Below are 16,900 nucleotides of genomic sequence, written 5' to 3'. Positions count from 1 at the left end.
TTGGTTGTTTTTCGGAAGACTGTGTAATGATTTGTTTGTGTTTTTAGGAGACTGCTGCAATGATTTGTATGTGTTTCTAGAGACTGTGCAATGATGTTTTGTTTGTGTTTCTAGTGTTTTGGAGAGACGGTTGCAATGATTTGTTTGTGTTTCTCAAGAGAACTGTGCAATGATTTGTTTGTGTTTCTTGAGGACTGTGCAATGATTTGTTTGTGTTTCTAGAGACTGTGCAATGATTTGTTTGTGTTTCTAGAGACTGTGCAATGATTTGTTTGTGTTTCTAGAGACTGTGCAATGATTTGTTTGTGTTTTTAGAGACTTTGCAAAGATTTGTTTGTGTTTCTAGAGACTGTGCAATGTTTTGTTTGTGTTTCTAGCGACTGTGCAATGATTTGCTTGTGTTTCTAGAGACTGTGCAATGATTTGTTTGTGTTTCTAGAGACTGTGCATGATTTGTTTGTGTTTCTAGAGACTGTGCAATGATTTGTTTGTGTTTTCTAGAGACTGTGCAATGATTTGTTTGTGTTTCTAAGACTTGTGCAATGATTTTGTTTGTTTTCTAGAGAGAGACTGTGCAATGATTTGTTTGTGTTTCTGGAGAGACTGTGCAATGATTTGTTTTGTGTTTCTAGAGACTGTGCAATGATTTGTTTGTGTTTTTAGGAGACTGTGCAATGATTTGTTTGTTTTTTCTGCAATGAGACTGTTGCATGTGCAATGAATTTTTGTTTGTGTTTCTAGAGACTGTGCAATGATTTGTTTTGTGTTTCTAGAGACTGTGCAATGTTTTGTTTGTGTTTCAAGAGACTGTGCAATGATTTGTTTGTGTTTCTAGAGACTGTGCAATGATTTGTTTGTGTTTCGAAAGACTGTGCAATGATTTGTTTGTGTTTTTAGAGACTGTGCAATGATTTGTTTGTGTTTCTAGAGACTGTGTAATAATTTGTTTGTTGTTTCTAGAGACTGTGCAATGATTTGTTTGTGTTTTCGAAGACTGTGCAATGATTTTTTGTGTGTTTCTAGGACTGTGCAATGATTTGATTTGTTTGTGTTTCTAGAGACTGTGCAATGATTTTGTTTGTGTTTCTCGGGAGACTGTGCAATGATTTGTTTGTGTTTCAAGAGACTGTGCAATGATTTGTTTGTGTTTCTAGAGACTGTGCAAGGATTTGTTTGTGTTTCGAAAGACTGTGCAATGATTTGTTTGTGTTTCTAGAGACTGTGCAATGATTTGTTTGTGTTTCTAGAGACTGTGCAATGATTTGTTTGTGTTTCTAGAGACTGTGCAATGATTTGTTTGTGTTTCTAGAGACTGTGCAATGATTTGTTTGTGTTTTTAGAGACTGTGCAATGATTTGTTTGTGTTTCTAGAGACTGTGCAATGATTTGTTTGTGGTTCGGGAGACTGTGCAATGATTTGTTTGTGTTTCTAGAGACTGTGCAATGATTTGTTTGAGTTTGTAGAGACTGTGTAATGATTTGTTTGTTTTTCTAGAGACTATGCAATGATTTGTTTGTGTTTCTAGAGACTGTGCAATGATTTGTTTGTGTTTCTGGAGACTGTGCAATGTTTTGTTTGTGTTTCAAGAGACTGTGCAATGATTTGTTTGTGTTTCTAGAGACTGTGCAATGATTTGTTTGTGTTTCTAGAGACTGTGCAATGATTTGTTTGTGGTTTTTTTTGCAATGAGAAGACTGTGTTTGTGATTTGTGTTTGTGTTTCTGTTTCTAGAGACTGTGCAATGATTTGTTTGTGTTTCTAGAGACTGTGCAATGATTTGTTTGTGTTTCTGGAGACTGTGCAATGATTTGTTTGTGTTTCTAGAGACTGTGCAATGATTTGTTTGTGTCGGAAGAGACTGTGCAATGATTTGTTTGTGTTTCTAGAAGACTGTGCAATGATTTGGTTTGTTTGTGTTTCTAGAGACTGTGCAATGATTTGTTTGTGTTTCTAGAGACTGTGCAATGATTTGTTTGTGTTTCTAGAGACTGTGCAATGATTTTTTGTGTTTCTAGAGACTGTGCAATGTTTGTGTTTGTTCTTTCTAGGGACTCTGTGCAATGATTTGTTTGTGTTTCTAGAGACTGTGCAATGATTTGTTTGTGTTTCTAGAGACTGTGCAATGATTTGTTTGTGTTTTCTAGAGACTGTGCAAATGATTTGTTTGTGTTTCTAGAGACTGTGCAATGATTTGTTTGTGTTTCTAGAGACTGTGCAATGATTTGTTTGTGTTTCTAGAGACTGTGCAATGATTTGTTTGTGTTTCGGAAGACTGTGTAATGATTTGTTTGTGTTTCTGGAGACTGTGCAATGTTTTGTTTGTGTTTCAAGAGACTGTGCAATGATTTGTTTGTGTTTTCTGAGACTGTGCAATGATTTGTTTGTGTTTCTAGAGACTGTGCAATGATTTGTTTGTGTTTCTGGAGACTGTGCAATGATTTGTTTGTGTTTCTAGAGACTGTGCAATGATTTGTTTGTGTTTCTAGAGACTGTGCAATGATTTGTTTGTGTTTTGAAGACTGTGCAATGATTTGTTTGTGTTTTCTAGAGACTGTGCAATGATTTGTTTGTGTTTTTAGGAGAACTGAATGACTTTGTGCAATGATTGATTTGTTTGTGTTTCTAGAGACTGTGCAATGATTTGTTTGTGTTTCTAGAGACTGTGCAATGATTTGTTTGTGTTTTTAGAGACTGTGCAATGATTTGTTTGTGTTTCTAGAGACTGTGCAATGATTTGTTTGTGTTTTGGGAGACTGTGCAATGATTTGTTTGTGTTTCTCTAGAGACTGTGTGCAATGATTTGTTTGTGTTTCTAGACTGTGCAAATGATTTGTTTGTGTTTCAAGAGACTGTGTAATGATTTGTTTGTGTTTCTAGAGACTGTGCAATGATTTGTTTGTGTTTTCTAGAGACTGTTGCAATGATTTTTGTTTTTCTTGAGACTAGTGACTGTGCAATTTGTGTTTCTAGAGTGTGTAATGATTTGTTTGTGGAAGAGAGACTGTGCAATGATTTGTTTGTGTTTCTGGAGACTGTGCAATGATTTGTTTGTGTTTTTAGAGACTGTGCAATGATTTGTTTGTGTTTTCTAGAGACTGTGCAATGATTTGTTTTGTGTTTTCTAGAGACTGTGCAATGATTTTGTTTTGTGTTTCTTTTGTGTTTGTTTGTTTCTAGAGAGACTGTGCAATGATTTGTTTGTGTTTCTAGAGACTGTTGTAATGATTTGTTTGTGTTTCTAGAGACTGTGCAATGATTTGTTTGTGTTTCTGGAGACTGGACTGTGTAATGATTTGTTTTGTTTCTAGAGACTGTGCAATGTTTTGTTTGTGGTTTTCTGAGACTGTGCAATGATTTGTTTGTGTTTCTAGAGACTGTGTAATAATTTGTTTGTGGTTTGGGAGACTGTGCAATGATTTGTTTGTGTTTTTAGACTGTGAATTTGTTTTGTGTTTCTAGAGACTGTGCAATGATTTGTTTGTGTTTCTAGAGACTGTGCAATGATTTTGTTTTGTGTTTTCTAGAGAATGTGCAATGATTTGTTTGTGGTTGGGAGACTGTGCAATGATTTGTTTGTGTGTTTCTAGAGACTGTGTAATAATTTGTTTGTGTTTCTAGAGACTGTGCAATGATTTGTTTGTGGTTTTGGAGACTGTGCAATGATTTGTTTGTGTTTCTAGAGACTGTGCAATGATTTGTTTGTGTTTTCTAGAGACTGTGCAATGATGATTTGTTTGTGTTTCTTTGAGACTGTGCAATGATTTGATTTGTTTGTTGTTTCTAGAGACTGTGCAATGATTTGTTTGTGTTTTCTAGAGACTGTGCAATGATTTGTTTGTGTTTCTAGAGACTGTGCAATGATGATTTGTTTGTGTTTCTAGAGAGACTGTGCAATGATTTGTTTGTGTTTCTAGAGGAACTGTGCAATGATTTGTTTGTGTTTCAAGAGACTGTGTAATGATTTGTTTGTGTTTCTAGAGACTGTGCAATGATTTGTTTGTGTTTCTAGACTGACTGTGCAATGATTTGTTTGTGTTTCTAGAGACTGTGCAATGATTTGTTTGTGTTTTCTAGAGACTGATTTGCAATGTTTTGTTTGTGTTTTTGTGTTTCTAGATACTGTGCAATGATTTGTTTGTGTTTCTAGAGACTGTGCAATGATTTGTTTGTGTTTCTAGAGACTGTGCAATGATTTGTTTGTGTTTCTAGAGACTGTGTAATGATTTGTTTGTGTTTCTAGAGACTGTGCAATGAATGATTTGTTTGGTTTGTATTGTCAGTAATCCGTTATGTCTAATTTGTATAATGATTTGTTTGGTTTGTATTGTCAGTAATCCGTTATGTCTATATAATGATTTGTATTGTCAGTAGTCCGTTATGTCTATATAATGATTTGTTTGGTTTGTATTGTCAGTAATCCGTTATGTCTATATAATGATTTGTTTGGTTTGTATTGTCAGTAATCCGTTATGTCTATATAATGATTTGTTTGGTTTGTATTGTCAGTAGTCCGTTATGTCTATATAATGATTTGTTTGGTTTGTATTGTCAGTAGTCCGTTATGTCTATATAATGATTTGTTTGGTTTGTATTGTCAGTAGTCCGTTATGTCTATATAATGATGTGTTTGGTTTGTATTGTCAGTAGTCCGTTATGTCTATATAATGATTTGTTTGGTTTGTATTGTCAGTAGTCCGTTATGTCTATATAATGATTTGTTTGGTTTGTATTGTCAGTAATCCGTTATGTCTATATAATGATTTGTTTGGTTTGTATTGTCAGTAATCCGTTATGTCTATATAATGATTTGTTTGGTTTGTATTGTCAGTAATCCGTTATGTCTATATAATGATTTGTTTGGTTTGTATGCTGTCAGTAATCCGTTATGTCTATATAATGATTTGTTTGGTTTGTATTGTCAGTAATCCGTTATGTCTATATAATGATTTGTTTGGTTTGTATTGTCAGTAATCCGTTATGTCTATATAATGATTTGTTTGGTTTGTATTGTCAGTAATCCGTTATGTCTATATAATGATTTGTATTGTCAGTAATCCGTTATGTCTATATAATGATTTGTTTGGTTTGTATTGTCAGTAGTCCGTTATGTCTATATAATGATTTGTTTGGTTTGTATGCTGTCAGTAATCCGTTATGTCTATATAATGATTTGTTTGGTTTGTATGCTGTCAGTAATCCGTTATGTTTATATAATGATTTGTTTGGTTTGTATGCTGTCAGTAATCCGTTATGTCTATATAATGATTTGTTTGGTTTGTATGCTGTCAGTAATCCGTTATGTCAATATAATGATTTGTTTGGTTTGTATGCTGTCAGTAATCCGTTATGTTTATATAATGATTTGTTTGGTTTGTATTGTCAGTAATCCGTTATGTCTATATAATGATTTGTTTGGTTTGTATTGTCAGTAGTCCGTTATGTCTATATAATGATTTGTTTGGTTTGTATTGTCAGTAGTCCGTTATGTCTATATAATGATTTGTTTGGTTTGTATTGTCAGTAGTCCGTTATGTCTATATAATGATTTGTTTGGTTTGTATTGTCAGTAGTCCGTTATGTCTATATAATGATGTGTTTGGTTTGTATTGTCAGTAATCCGTTATGTCTATATAATGATTTGTTTGGTTTGTATTGTCAGTAATCCGTTATGTCTATATAATGATTTGTTTGGTTTGTATTGTCAGTAATCCGTTATGTCTATATAATGATTTGTTTGGTTTGTATTGTCAGTAATCCGTTATGTCTATATAATGATTTGTTTGGTTTGTATTGTCAGTAATCCGTTATGTCTATATAATGATTTGTTTGGTTTGTATGCTGTCAGTAATCCATTATGTCTATATAATGATTTGTTTGGTTTGTATGCTGTCAGTAATCCATTATGTATAGATTTGTATGCTGTATTGCTAATACTATGATTTGCCTGTTTGATCTCTGATTTACATCCTGTATCAATTGACAGTAATCCATGTGTTATGTCGTCATGGTCGAGCCCATTACGTCATGAAGCCGTCTTGTCTCATTCCACGTGACTTTGTCCTATATACGATCACCCTAGATACGACTGTCTTTTGACGGAATACCAGGTCAGGTGACAAAGCGCGGCTGTCTTTTCATCTGAGTCTGCGATCGATAGACGGATTATGGAGTCACTGCACATGTGCTCGTAATTATCGTTTTACACGAGTGATCAGTGCTGTCACACTCTGTATCAACACACACACGTGACTATTCAAATTTATCACTAAACACCATTCATGGTATCGTAAATCCCTCAGAGTAAGCATTAAACACTAGCATGTATTATGGTTTATATTCAAATTAACCGTTCAGCACCATATAAATGATATTTCATTCTTAAATGAACCTTAAATAGCCTAACAAACTCCAACCGTTCAGTAGTACCATAAACGGTAATTTTACTATATACAATCTGAATAAGTTTATATACAATTTACTGTACAGATTCAATTTTTACAATAAATATCCAATGGTGTATACTGTAATAAACCATTATGTATTATATAAGTACTATATAATGTTATTCTTGTTACAATAGACAATATGTTGTCATTTTATGTAGTTCATATTATAATAAACCTTATATTGCGATAATAATTTACATCACAGTAATCATTATGCTGCAATATAGTGTGCATTACCGCTTAGAGTGATTTATACACAAAACGTCAAATGTGTTTTGTAGTAAGATGTCGTACACTTCTGTTTTTTGTTGCAATGAACGGTACATTGCTATGGGAGGTGCCGGTGTAACGTTGAAAATGGACCCCCGTTGAAAACTGACCTCGGGTCATTTTTCAACGTTGAACAATGACCCCGAAAACCGTTGAAAACTGAACTTTCAGCGCACTTTTTACATCGACCCGTTGGAAATTGACCCCGTTGAAAAGTGACCCCATAAGAACTCGTTTTTACACAACAACAAAACACGACACCACAACACCACAAAATCACACAGCATCACACAGCACAGCAACACACCAACAACACAACAACACTACACAGCACCACACAACAACACATCACACTAAAAAACAAAACACAACAAAAAAAAACACAACATCACACAACATCACAAAACATAACATCACACAACACAACAACGCATCACACTAAACACAACATCACACAACACACAACCACACAACACAAGACAACATTACACAACAACACGACACAACATCATAACAAAACATCACACAACACAACACCACACAACACAACCACACCACAACACACAACCACGCAACAACAATACATTAACATCCAACAACACAACAACACTCAACAACACTACACAACACAACATCACACAACACAACATCACACAACACAACATCACACAACACAACATAACACAACATCACATCACACACACAAAACAAATACACATCACACAAACACGCAACAACAACACAACACCACCCAACAACAACACACAACACCACAAAAACACAACACATCTCACAACACAACATCACATAACAACACAACATCACACAACAACAAAACAACAAAACAACACACAACAACACCACACAACAAACAACACAAAAATATAAAACAACACAACAACACATTACAACATAACCATACGCAGAACACAACATAACTGATCCATAAGCAGATATGTAATACATCCATTTTTGTATTGCAGGGAATAAATATATATTAACAATTACTGAATATCTGGCAAACGTAAAATCGTCTAAAATATAATCATAAAAATCCCATAATCATAGTTTTGTAACACTATCCACTGGTACTCGGAAGTGAACACCACATAGTACAAACTTTGCATGCAGTTGATAACAACAATTCCTTTTTATTTACTACGTTACCTCAGTGTTATATAGCAATTCCTCAGTTTGAGAACAATTAAATTAACATTATCTACACGGACGAACAAAATGACTATAGAAAAAATGAAAGTTTTGTAGTGCCGTATTCTCCATAATAAACATACAAGCACCTAAAATATTTAAATGAGGTATTTGTTACGATGATAACAATACCAAATTTCAATTCAAATCGAGGTGATTACGTAATGTAAATACCAGCACAGAAGGGTCGCTTATATTAGGAATGGCGATAACAGAATTCGAGAATTATGTTTGTGCAACAGTTATATATGTGAATGTACTTGGGTCATATTTCAACAGACCATCCGTTGACAGTTTGCCAAGGTCATTTTTCAACGGTCATTTTTCAACAGACCTGCCGTTGAGAATTGACCCTACGCACTGTCAATTTTCAACGGCATGTTCAATTTTCAACGGCATTCGGGGTCCGTTTTCAACGTTGAAAACTGACCCGAGGTCAATTTTCAACGGAGGTCCATTTTCAACGTTACACCGGCAGTAACCAGACGATATGGAAAGAAATGTTCCGTATAATGTTGTAAACGTCAAAGTCACAGTCGAATAGTTGACATATACTTTAATGTATAATACCATGTGATGTTTACGACTATGAAAACCAAGCATCTATGGACCTCCACGAAACATCAAAATATAAATAGCAATTCATATTACAACGAACTGTACTGTGCCATATGCAGCGATTTATACAGCTATGAAATGTACAGCACAAACTGTTTTGATTTATTTAATCAATATACTTGGTTATAGGACCATATTAATGTCAACTCCGATAACATTTAACGGCATGACTAAAACAGAGGCTCTTAAAATAATGTTTCATCACAAATAGAATAAGTAGAATTTCAATATACATTTATTGTATGGCCGATGATCTCTGTAGAACGTCACGATTCCAAAGCATATGCTAACATTTCTTTTCCCTTTTTTAGATACAAGTTCAGTCGCATCTCAAACAAATCTTTGTTTCACCATGTAAAAGACCAGAAATAAATTCTGTATACCAGAAGCGCGAACTGAGTGTGTATTGTAGCAACGTTAACATTGGCATCGCCTCCAGCCGTCTGATATGGCGTGCTGGGAGATTGCCTACCCGACCAGTTAGTGTAAAAATGACTTTACTTTGTTCTCAGTTTCTGATATCAAAACAACAACGTCACGCGAGCTAAGCTCACGCACTACTAGCTCGTGAGTCTAGGTAGAATGCGAGCTAATACACTCCCAACATTAGTTACTGGTCGTGAGATTGATAGGAGGCGGTGTAAACTAGTCTGGGTAAGATACGAGCTAAACTGCGGATAAACTGCCACCATTAACAATAGCTTGTGAGTCTGAGTGGGACACGAGCTTAAGTCTCACCATTAATTATAGCTTGTGAGTCGGAGTGGGATACGAGCTTAAGTCTCACAATTAATTATACCTTGTGAGTCGGAGTGGGATACGAGCTTCAGTCTTACCATTAATTATATCTTGTGAGTCTGAGTGGGACACGAGCTAAACTCTCATCATAAACAATATAGCTTGTGAGTCTGGCTAGGATACGAGCTTAAGTCCCCCATGAACAATAGCTTGTGAGTCTGGCTCGGATACGAGCTAAACTCTCCCCAGTAAATTAATATAGCTTATGAGTTCGGCTATGATACGAGATTAACTCTTACAATTAACTATAGCTTGTGATTCCGGCTAGCATACGAGCTTAAGGCTCACCATTAATTATAGCTTGTGAGTCTGAGTGGGACACGAGCTTAAGTCTCACCATTAATTATAACTTGTGAGTCCGGGTAGGATAGAAGCTAAATTCTCATCATTAAACATAGCTTGTGAGTTTGGGTAGCGCGAGCTAAATTTTCATCTATAACTTTATCTTGTGATTCTTAGTAGGACACGAGCTAAACTCCCATCATTAAATATAGATTGTGAGTTTGGGTAGGACACGAGCTGATCTCTCACCATTAACTATAGCTTATGAGTCGAGCTAGGATACGAGCTAAAATCTCACACGTAAATATAGCTTGTGAGTCTGAGTGGGACACTAGCTTGAGTCTCGCCGTTATCTATAGCTTATGAGTCTGGCTAGGATACGAGCAAAACTCTCACTATTAACTAGAGCTTGTGAGTCTGAGTGGGACACGAGATAAGTTCTCACAATAAGCTACAGCTTGTGAGTCTGAGTGAGACACGAGCTTAAGTTTCACAATTACTATAGCTTGTGTGTCTGAGTGGGACATGAGCTGAAGTATCACCTTCAATTATAGCTTGTGAGTGTGGGTAGGACACGAGCTTAAGTCTAACCATTAACTATAGCCTGTGAGTCTGAGTGGGACATGAGCTTAAGTAACTATAGCCTGTGAGTCTGAGTGGGACATGAGCTTAAGTCTCACCCTTAACTATAGCTTGTGAGTCCGGGTAGGATACGATCTTAAGTCTCACCATTAACTAAAGCTTATGAGTCTGGATAGGACACGAGCTTGAGTCTCGTCATTAACCATAGCTGGTGAGTCTGGGTAGGATACGCACTTAACGATACGAGCAAAACACTCGACATTAACCATAGCTGGTGAGTCTGAGTAGGACACGAGCTAAACTCTCACAGTTAACTATAGCTAGTGAGTCCGGCTAGCATACGAGCTTAAGTCTCACCATTAACTATAGCTTGTGAGTCCGGGTAGGACAGAAACTAAATTCTCATCATTAAACATAGCTTGTGAGTTTGGGGAGATAGGAGCTCATTTTTCCCCAATAACTTTATCTTGTGATTCTAAGTAGGACACGAGCTAAACTCCCATCATTAAATATAGATTGTGAGTTTGGGTAGGACACGAGCTGATCTCTCACCATTAACTATAGATTGTGAGTTTGGGTAAGACACGAGCTAAATTCTCACCATTAACAATAGTTTGTTAGTCTGATTGAGATATGAGCTAATCTCTCACTAGTAACAATTGTTTGTTTGTCTGGGTAGGATACAAGCTTAACTCTCACCATTAACTATATAGCGTGTGAGTCTGAGTGGGACACGAGATAACGTTTCACCATCAACTAGAGCTTGTGAGTCTGGGTAGGATACGGGGTAAACTCTCACCATTAACTATAGCTTGTGAGACCGGGTTGAACACTAACTTAACTCTCACAATTAACTATAATTTGTGAGTCTGGGTAGGTCACGAGCTAAAGTTTCACCATAAAGCAATCTGAAAAAGACACAGTCTACATAATCAATCAGAGGAAATGTATATATAATCAGAAGGGAACATAGTCTATATAATTAGTCGGACACACAGTCTATATCATCACTTGGGGACACAGTCTATATAATCACTCAGGGACACAGTCTATATAGTCAGTCGGGGACACATTCTATATAATCAGTCGGGGAAACAGTCTATATAATCATTCGGGGACACAGTCTATATAATCACTCAGGGACACAGTCTATATAGTCAGTCGGTGAAACAGTCTATATAATCATTCGGGGACACAGTCTATATAATCACTCAGGGACACAGTCTATATAGTCAGTCGGGGACACAGTCTATATAATCAATCGGGGACACAGTCTATATAATCACTCAGGGACACAGTCTATATAGTCAGTCGGGGACACAGTCTATATAATCAGTCGGGGATACAGTCTATATAATCACTCGGGGACACAGTCTATATAATCACTCAGGGACACAGTCTATATAGTCAGTCGGGGACACAGTCTATATAATCAATCGGGGACACAGTCTATATAATCAGTCAAGGACACAGTCTATATAATCAGTCGGGGAAACAGTCTTTATAATCAGTCAAGGACACAGTCTAAATGATATGTCAGGGACACATTCTATAAAACAGTCGGGGACACAGCCTATATATTATCAGTTAGGGATATAGTCTATTTAATCAATCGTGGACACAGTTTATATAATCACTCGGGGACACAGTCTAAATAATCAGTCAGGGACACAGTCTACACGATCATTTGGGGACGCAGTCTATATAATCAGTTGGGGTCAGAGTCTATATAATCACTCGGGGACAAAGTCTATATAGTCACTCGGGAACACAGTCTGTATAATTAGTCTGGGACACAGTCTATATAGTCAGTCGGGGATACAGTCTATATAATCATTCTGGGACACAGTCTATATAATCAGTCAAGGACACAGTCTAAATGATATGTCAGGGACACAGTCTTTATAATCAGTCGGGAACATTCTATATAATCAGTCAGTCACACTGTCTATATAATCAGTCAGGGACTTAGTCTATATAGTTACTCGGGAACACAGTCTATATAATTAGTCTGGGACACAGTCTATATAGTCAATCGGGGACACATTCTATATAATCAGTCGGGGACACAATGTATATAATCAGTCGGGGACACAGTCTATATAATCAGTCGAGGACACAGTCTATATAATCAGTCGGGGACACAGTCTATATAATCAGTCAGGGACACAGTCTATATAATCAGTCGGGGACACAGTCTATATAATCAGTCGGGGACACAGTCTATATAATCAGTCGGGGACACAGTCTATATAATAAGTCGGGGACACAGTCTATATAATCAGTCGGGGACACAGTCTATATAATCAGTCGGGGACACAGTCTATATAGTCAGTCAAGGACACAGTCTATATAATCAGTCGGGGACACAGTCTATATAATCAGTCGGGGACACAGTCTATATAATCAGTCGGGGACATTCTTTCTAATCAGTCGGGAAAACAGTCTATATAATCAGTCGGGGACACAGTCTATATAGTCAGTCGGGGACACAGTCTATATAATCAGTCAGAGACACAGTCTATACAGTCAGTCAAGGACACAGTCTATATAATCAGTCAGGGACACAGTCTATATAATCAGTCGGGGACACAGTCTATATAATCAGTCGGGGACACAGTCTATATAATCAGTCGGGGACACAGTTTATATAATCAGTCAGGGACACAGTCTATATAGTCAATCGGGGACACATTCTATATAATCAGTCGGGGACACAATGTATATAATCAGTCGGGGACACAGTCTATATAGTCAGTCGAGGACATTCTATATAATCAGTCGGGGACATAGTCTATATAATCAGTCAGGGACACAGTCTATATAATCAGTCGGGGACACAGTCTATATAATCAGTCGGGGACACAGTCTATATAATCAGTCGGGGACACAGTCTATATAATCAGTCGGGGACACAGTCTATATAATCAGTCGGGGACACAGTCTATATAATCAGTCGGGGACACAGTCTATATAATCAGTCGGGGACACAGTCTATATAATCAGTCGGGGACATTCTTTCTAATCAGTCGGGAAAACAGTCTATATAATCAGTCGGGGACACAGTCTATATAGTCAGTCGGGGACACAGTCTATATAATCAGTCAGGGACACAGTCTATATAGTCAGTCAAGGACACAGTCTATATAATCAGTCAGGGACACAGTCTATATAATCAGTCGGGGACACAGTCTATATAATCAGTCGGGGACACAGTCTATATAATCAGTCGGGGACACAGTTTATATAATCAGTCAGGGACACAGTCTATATAATCAGTCGGGGACACAGTCTATATAGTCATTCTGGGACACAGTATATATAGTCAGTCAGGGACACAGTCTATATAGTCAGTCGGGGACATTCTATATAATCAGTCGGGGACATAGTCTATATAATCAGTCAAGGACACAGTGTATATAATCAGTCAAGGACACAGTCTATATAATCAGTCAGGGACACAGTCTATATAATCAGTCGGGGACACAGTCTATATAATCAGTCGGGGACACAGTCTATATAATCAGTCGGGGACACAGTCTATATAGTCAGTCAAGGACACAGTCTATATAATCAGTCAGGGACACAGTCTATATATAATCAGTCGGGGACACAGTCTATATAATCAGTCGGGGACACAGTCTATATAATCAGTCGGGGACACAGTCTATATAATCAGTCAGTTACACAGTCTATATAGTCAGTCAAGGACATAGTCTATATAATCAGTCAGGGACACAGTCTATATAATCAGTCGGGGAGACAGTCTATATAATCAGTCGGGGACACAGTCTATATAGTCAGTCGGGGACACAGTCTATATAATCAGTCAGGGACACAGTCTATATAGTCAGTCAAGGACACAGTCTATATTATCAGTCAGGGACACAGTCTATATAATCAGTCGGGGACACAGTCTATATAATCACTCGGGGACACTGTCTATATAATCAGCCAAGGACACAGTCTATATAATCAGTCAAGGACACAGTCTTTATAGTCAGTCAAGGACACAGTCTATATAATCACTCTGGGACACAGTCTATATAATCACTCGGGGACACAGTCTATATAATCAGTCAGGGACACAGTCTATAATCAGTCAGGGATAATCCGTCAGGGACACAGTCTATATAATCAGTCGATGACACAGTCTATAATCACTAAGGGACACGGCCTATATAATTTTTATGGACCACAGGTCATGTTATTAACCATTAACACCTGTAAGGAATATATGATAGTGATTATTCGGTGACACTACATGTCCAACTTGCTTCAGAAGGATTCAGTGCATATAAGTATAATTTATGTGAAAGAAATCTTTAATTTATGTCGGACATGTTTATAAAATCAGTGAAGGGAGGTACAGTTTGATGAGAAATGATTACAATCTGAATCATCATATGATAACAAAGGTTGAATAATGAGTAAGAGAGGGACGATGAGACTTGTGTCGATATAATCAGAAGGCACACGGCTGAGGTCCGCTGGGAGGTACGTCATTTAAGCAGTGAGGGAAGGACACACAACCCATTTGTGGTGAAGAGACACAATATATATAAATATTCAAGGTGGTCAGCTGGGGACATACCGGGGACACGCATGGTGTTTAACACACGGTGTCACTGGTAGGAAACTGAATATTTTAAGGGAAGGCATAGGAATCAAATAATGAGTAACATGAAGCGTTAGTTTACATACAGTTTACTGCTGGTGTCGTTTCAAATCGATATGCCTGTACGTAATTGGGTTTGAGCTGGAACCCTTGTTCAAGCCCCTTCGGGGGTTTTCGGTTGCCGTACAAAATACGACCAGAGACCGACCCACGTGGTACCGTAATGCTGCTCCTTGACGCCCGTCTTCCCACTAGGGACTTAGCTGGCTGGCCAGTATGAAAGGCCATATTAATTTCGTGATTATTTGATGACTACATACAATCTCTGCCAAGAGCAATAGCCAACAAACAGTACACAGATTACATTGGTAGACAGAGCAGATTTTAGGCAGTTGTGGCTTTTAAGTAGCGAAGTAGACCGGCGAGCATTAGGCTGTGCTGTCGGGTTGGCGCTGGAAAGAGTGTGCGCCATAGTTGTTTCTGTAAAACATCAATGTAAGAGAATAGGGATTCTTACCTGTTATTCTGCACTTCCGCCAAAGGCCCGACCAGAAGCGATCATACACTGATCCATTACTGGTATCTTTCTGTTTATCCATTGTAAAGAGCCAGTAATCAGTAGAAACGGCGATAGACAGCAAGCCAAAGGCGGCACATGCACAAGCACTGGTCATTATCATCAACAACCGTTTCTTACTACAGCAATCCATGGTAAACACTTACGGGAATCCAGTATGACTACGTGCATGTAACAAAAGCAAGAAACAACAACTCCTTGAGACCGGTCCTTCTCCCTTCCTCTGAACATGAGCGAAGCTAAGAGACCATACACACACCGCGAACGACACGAGGTAAACCTCCCTTCCATTCGCCGGGGCCCGCCAGATACTTATAACTGCGAGGTAGAGCTCCTTCCTCCAGATTCCAACTCAAGAACCCTTACTTTCATGTAGCACTGCTTGTAGGTACTCCGAGCCTTTCTCAATCAACTCAAATCTGTTTCATACCCACGTTTGAATGCTGCTGACGATATTTTCAAAAACACACATAGCGCAAAGAGAGCCATTTCTCCTGTAAGTAGCCGTTAAACGGAGGGGGCGAGGCTGATGTACCCTGTCACAAACAAGTAGTTCACTGTGAGAAGAGAGTGGTCATTTTCACTATTTGAAGACCATTGCAATGAACCGCTTGAATGGACTCGTTCCCTAAAGCAAATCACATGAAGAATGCTTTCGACGTTTTATCTCCATAACGCGTCTTTCCCCCAAAAATCGATAGCTCAGTCGTGCCTTGGCCATCGGAAACAGTCGGGAAAGATAGAGCTCGGCGGAGGCATGCACACACGGTTCCTCCGGCGTCACACACCCTCCTTACGTACGTGTGCACGCGTGTCACATCAGTTTACACACGTGCCAGGATTTCTGTCTTTCCGTGTGCTTTTACAGTGCTCGTACTGTCATTTGACATGTAATATTGTTGATTTTGGCATGCGCACATTGCAGAATTCGGTGGAATCATTGAGAAATAAAAGAATCGATCGAATATTCCGTTAGATGGGCAATGGCTTCCCCGCTGGTAATTCTCCGGTACTGCTCGGGTTTATTGTCGAGGGTGTTAATCTTGCCTGGACGCCGTGACAAAGTCATAGCTCAACAAAACTTTCACCGCATACGTAAGCTTGGTTGTCTGAAAATGAACATTCAGGTTTGTAGATTTGCAAAACTGAACCTTTTATCACCTTGGCTGGTTTTTTTTGGTTTACAGAACTGACAGTTGGAAAGAAAAACAAATCATCACATAGCGATTATACGCACGGCGAAATAGCGATAATGTAATTAGCCGAGCCATACTTCGTCGATTTCACACGAAAAGGGCTGTGTAATTTTGAAATAAAAATGCTTCTTAATTGCATGTAGTGTTTCTTTCAATTGAAAACATGGGACACGGCTGTAAAAATGTGTTGCTCTACTGTGTACACCAATGCCTCTGATTACTTTCAGATATGTCTCCGAGAAATATGGACTGGAAAACCTTTCTTAATTGGCTGCAACCTTGCTTATGTTTCAATTTCAACAA

General features: G+C 38.0%; 1 protein-coding gene across 1 annotated transcript in view; it reads right to left on the bottom strand.

Annotated features, from left to right (window-relative positions):
* LOC138323446 (voltage-dependent calcium channel gamma-5 subunit-like) overlaps positions 1-16,390 on the bottom strand; it is an 84,110-nt gene extending 67,720 nt beyond the window's left edge. Inside the window, exon 1 of the mRNA XM_069268071.1 lies at positions 15,342-16,390. Coding sequence (XP_069124172.1) covers positions 15,342-15,534 — 193 coding nt within the window. The 5' untranslated portion in view covers positions 15,535-16,390. The remainder of the gene's footprint in view (positions 1-15,341) is intronic.
* Between the last annotated feature and the right edge of the window lie 510 nt (positions 16,391-16,900).

Source organism: Argopecten irradians, chromosome 5 (genome assembly GCF_041381155.1).
Source record: "Argopecten irradians isolate NY chromosome 5, Ai_NY, whole genome shotgun sequence".
NCBI classification, from domain to species: domain Eukaryota; kingdom Metazoa; phylum Mollusca; class Bivalvia; order Pectinida; family Pectinidae; genus Argopecten; species Argopecten irradians.
This window is presented reverse-complemented; position numbering and strand designations above follow the sequence as displayed.